General features: G+C 40.3%; 1 protein-coding gene across 1 annotated transcript; it reads right to left on the reverse strand.

Moving 5' to 3' along the window:
* Positions 1-266: 266 nt before the first annotated feature.
* Positions 267-722, reverse strand: LOC107465432 (uncharacterized). Its single transcript, XM_016084409.1, has 2 exons — positions 481-722; positions 267-408 (listed from the first exon to the last, which is right to left on the reverse strand). The coding sequence occupies exons 1-2, from the start codon at positions 720-722 to the stop codon at positions 267-269; spliced, it is 384 nt and encodes a 127-aa protein (XP_015939895.1).
* Positions 723-5313: the final 4591 nt, after the last annotated feature.

The raw sequence follows: 5313 nt of genomic DNA on the forward strand, positions 1-5313 counted from the left end.
TCTGTTTATTAATCCAAACATTTTTTTAAAAAGTACCTCGCAGAATAACTACGTTTTTAATAACGAATCAGGCTCATATAATAAATAATAGATAATAATTAGGAAGACAAGTTGGTAGCACTTAGTTTCTAGTATGATCATGACGTACCAGAAATTGGGTCGTTACACATTCACTGTAAATTTTCTTTCAGAATTCTCTTCTTGTATTTCCACATGACCATATGGTGAAGCTCTGGTAACCATAAACGGTCCTGACCACCGGGATTTTAGTTCCCGGGAAAGAATTTGAGCCTTGAATTATATAGAAGCACTCTTTGTCCTGGCTCAAATATTCTGATGGCAATCTTCTTGTCATGCAGTAGCTTGGTTCTCTCCTTATAAAGCTTGGCATTCTCATAGGCTGAATATCTGAATTAATCAAGATCATTTAACTGAAGCATTCGTTTAATTCCTATAGCTTCTGAATCAAGGTTCAGATACCTGATTGCCCAGTAAGCTTTATGCTCCAGCTCAACTGGCAAGTGACAGGCTTTGCCATAGACCAATTGATAAGGGGACATGCCAATGAGAGTCTTGTACGCTGTCCGGTATGCCCAGAGAGCATCATCAACCTTTCTAGACCAGTCCTTTCTTGAAACACTGACGATCTTCTCTAGAATCCTCTTACGTTCCCTGTTGGAAACTTTAAGCTGTCCACCTGTTGCAGAAATGGCTTCCTCCATCACTAATGAGTGTCCTTGGGACACCAAACCGGCTAAAGATATATCTCTGAAGAAAGCTCATTACCACTTTGGCATCATTGGTGGGCAAAGTCATAGCTTCCACCCACTTGGACACATAGTCAACTGTCACTAGAATATAGTTGTTTGAATGTGAGGGCGGGAAAGGTCCCATGAAATCAATACCCTACACATCAAACAACTCAACCTCAAGAATCCCCTGCTGTGGCATTTCATGGTTGGCAGGGAGATTCGTGGCTTTTTCACATCTGTCACAGTGCTTTAGAAATGCTCTTGAGTCCCTAAAGAGAGTCGGCCAGTAAAACATGCTCTGAAGGACCTTTGTCCTTTCACCACCAAAGTGGCCTCCATACTCAGAACCATGATAGTGCCAAAGAATCTACTGTTTTTCTTTATCTGGGACACATCTCTGGATGATTCCATCTGAACACCTTTTAAAAAGGTATGGTTCCTCCCAAATGTAGTACTTTGCATCAGTTAATAGCTTCTTTACTTGTTGCCTATTGTACTCCCTTGGGATAAAATTCATGGCCTTATAATTTGCAATGTCTGCAAACCATGGAGCCTGCTGAATGAGGAACAATTGTTCATTCGAAAACGTCTCAGTTACAGCTGTGGGTGGTTGTACTCCTGCTTCAGGCTCAATTCTGGAAAGATAGTCAGCTACTTGATTCTCTGACCCTTTCCTATCTTTTAGCTCGATATCAAACTCCTGAAGGAGCAACACCCATCTGATTAATCTTGGTTTAGAATCCTGTTTGGTTAGAAGGTATTTCAAGGCAGCATGATCAGTATAAATAATAACCTTAGAACCAAGTAAATAGGACCTAAACTTATCAACAGCATACACAACAGCTAATAATTCCTTTTCTGTAGTTGTATAATTATTTTGGGCATCATTTAACACACGAATGGCATAGTAAATGACATGTACAAGCTTACCATGCCTCTGTCCTAAAACAGCTCCTATAGCAAAGTCACTAGCATCACACATTAATTCAAATGGTAGATCCCAGTCAGGGGGAGCTATAATGGGAGCAGAGGTAAGGTTTGCTTTCAGAGTTTCAAAAGCATGCAAACAATAAGAATCAAAGACAAAAGGAACAGCAGCAACCAACAGGTTGCTTAGAGGTTTAGCAATTTTAGAAAAATCCTTTATAAATCTTCTATAAAATCCTGCATGACCCAAGAAACTCCTGACTACCTTAACACTAGTTGGTGGTGGTAACTTTTCAATTACCTCCACCTTTGCTCTGTCAACCTCAATTCCCTTACTTGAAATCCGGTGTCCAAGAACAATACCTTCTGTAACCATAAAGTGGCATTTTTCCCAATTTAAAACAAGGTTTGATTCTTGACACCGTTTCAAGACAAGAGATAAATGCTTAAGGCAGGATTCAAAAGAATTACCAAAAACAGAAAAGTCATCCATAATTACCTCAAGAAACTTTTCAACCATATTAGAAAAAATTGAAAGCATACACCTCTGAAAAGTTGCTGGAGCATTGAAAGTCCAAAAGACATTCTTCTGTAGGCAAATACTCTAAAGGGGCATGTGAACACTGTCTTCTCTTGATCTTGAGGGTCCACTGCAATTTGATTATATCTAGAATATCCGTCTAGAAAACAATAAAATGCATGACCAGCTAACCTCTCAAGCATCTGATCAATGAAAGGCAGGGGAAATGATCCTTCCTTGTAGTAGTGTTGAGCCTCCTGCAGTCTATACACATCCTCTAACCTATGACTGTTCTTGTGGGAATAAGCTCATCATTTTCATTCTTGATCACGGTCATCCCTCCTTTCTTGGGAACTACCTGCACAGGACTTACCCAAGGACTGTCAGAAATAGGGTAAATAATTTCAGCTTTCCATTATTTCATTACCTCTTTTTGGACCACCTCTTTCATGGTTGGATTGAGTCTCCTCTGTGGTTGCACAACTAGTTTAGCATTGTCTTCAAGGAGGATCTTGTGCATACACTTGGTTGGACTAATCCCCTTCAAGTCACTAATGGTCCACCCAAGAGCTATTTTATGGCTCTTGAGCACTGAAATAGGCGCCTCTTCCTTTTTAGGCTTCAGGGAAGAGCTAATAATCACTAGATATGAGTCATTCTCACCCAAGAACACATATTTCAGAGAAAGAGGTAAGGATTTGAGCTCAAGCTTGGGGGCTTTCTCCTCTACTTTAGGCGTGTGAATCATAGCCTTCTGGGGTGGTGAATTATCAATTTCAACTAATTCATACTCAGAGATAGGATTTAGAATGTTATCGAGCACCTCAGCTTTCAGTACCTCTTGAACAAGTGGTTCAATAACATTTATTTTCATACACCCTTCAGAATCATTAGGGTGCTTGAGAGCTTCAAAAACCTGAAGGACCACCTATTCTTCATTGACTCTCAGGGTTAATTCACCATTTTGTATATCAATCAGAGCTCTACCTGTAGCTAAAAAGGGTCTACCAAGTATAATAGAGGATTTTACCTCCTCTTCCATGTCTAATATAACAAAATTAACAAGAAAGATGAATGGTCCTACTTTAATAAGTAAATCCTCAACAACACCCACAGGTAATTTAATAGAAAGATACAACACCCACATGTAATTTAATAGAAAGATCAGCAAGTTGAAGAGAAATATGAGTGAGTTTTACCTCCTCAATTTGAAGCTTTTTTATCACTGAAAGTGGCATGAGATTGATGCTAGCTCCAAGGTCACATAAAGCTCTCTGAATGGTGACATCTCCAATGGTGCAAGGAATTACAAAGCTCCCTGGATCTGGCATCTTCTCAGAAAGGTTGTGTTGAATAATGGCACTGCGTTCCTTGGTTAACACCACTGTTTCTTGTTCCTTCCAGTTCCTCTTGTGGGTCAACAATTCTTTCATAAATTTATCATAGAGAGGCATTTGCTCAAGAGCCTCTACAAATGGAATGTTGATCTGTAGCTTCTTGAAGACATCTAAAAATTTATAGAACTATTTTTCTTTGGAAGCCTTCTGAAGTCTCTGAGGATATGGCATTTTTGGCCTGTATTCAGGAGCCTTTGGCAATGTAGGATATGTGTCCAGAGACTCAGGGAATGGGTTATCTGTATGCTTTGGAGGGGCGTGCTCCACTTCTTCCTTTTTCTCCTCTGGAGCTTTCTTTTCAACTAGCTCTTCATTGGACCTTGTCCCAGAACCAGTTGTCTTACCACTTCTCAATTGAATAACCTTGCAGTCTTCTCTTGGTTTCACCACTGTATCACCTGGAAATGTACTTGCAGACCTCTCAGGTGTTTGCTTGCTTAGCTGGCCCATTTGCACTTCCAAGTTTCTAATGGAGGCTCTGGTTTTCTGCATAAAACTCCTCATTATCTCCCAATTAGAATCTTCTTTGGATTTAGAGTTAGCTTGCTGAGGCTGTTGTTGCTGCTGAGACTGAGATTGGTGGTTATTGTAATTGTTCTATTGGAACCCACCCTGAGAATTATTGTTGAAATTCTGAGGTCTCTGAGGTTGGTCTTTCCACCCAAAATTTGGGTGATTTCTCCATCCTTGATTGTATGTCTGAGAATAGGGGTCATTATTGGGATTTCTAGAACTACTCCCCATGTAATTAACCTGTTCAGAAGAGGATTGAGCATAATCATAATTATCATTTTGCACTAAATTTCCTGCCATGTCATAGGAGACCTCTTGAGGTGGATTTTGGATGTTGATAGGTGAGACTTGCATGTCACCCATGTGTTGAGTAAGTAGACTTATTTGCTGAGACATAAGCTTGTTCTGAGCAAGAATAGCATTAAGAGCTTCTACTTCCATGACACCCTTCTTTTGAGGAGCCTCAGAGTTAACAGGATTTCTGTTAGATGAGTATAAATATTGGTTGCTAGCAACCAATTCAATAAGCTCAATAGTCTCCTCCGGTGTCTTCTTCTTGTGCAACGAACCTCCTGCAGAATTGTCTAAGCACATCTTGGACATTTCACCCAAACCTTCATAAAAGATATCTAATTGAGTCCATTTGGAGAACATGTCTGGAGGGCATTGCCTAGTCAGTAGCTTGTATCTCTCCCAAGCTTCATACAGAGTTTTACCATCCTTCTGTCTGAAGGTCTGAACCTCCACCCTGAGCTTAGTCAGCTTCTTTGGTGGGAAAAATTTAGTGAGAAACTCAGTAACCACCTTGTTCCAAGTATCCAAACTCTCCTTGGGTTGAGAATCTAGCTATAGCTTTGCTCCATCCCTCAGAGCAAATGGGAAGAGCATGAGTTTGTACACCTTTGGGTTTACTCCATTTATCTTCACAGTATCACAGATTTTCAGAAAACTAGAAATAAACTGATTTGGGTCTTCGTGGAGAAGACCATGATACTGGCAGTTTTGTTGCACCAGGGTGACCAGTTGAGGCTTCAACTCAAAGTTGTTTGCGACTATAGGAGGCACCACAATGCTTTTTCTACAAAGATCTGCAGTAGGAGCAGAGTAAGAGCTAAGTACTCTCCTTTGTTGCTCATTAGGATCCATAGTTGATTCTGCAGCCTTGTAATGTCTTGCTTGTTGTAAACGCCACCTGAAAGTCCTT

Source organism: Arachis duranensis, chromosome 9 (genome assembly GCF_000817695.3).
Source record: "Arachis duranensis cultivar V14167 chromosome 9, aradu.V14167.gnm2.J7QH, whole genome shotgun sequence".
Classification (NCBI taxonomy): Eukaryota; Viridiplantae; Streptophyta; class Magnoliopsida; order Fabales; family Fabaceae; genus Arachis; species Arachis duranensis.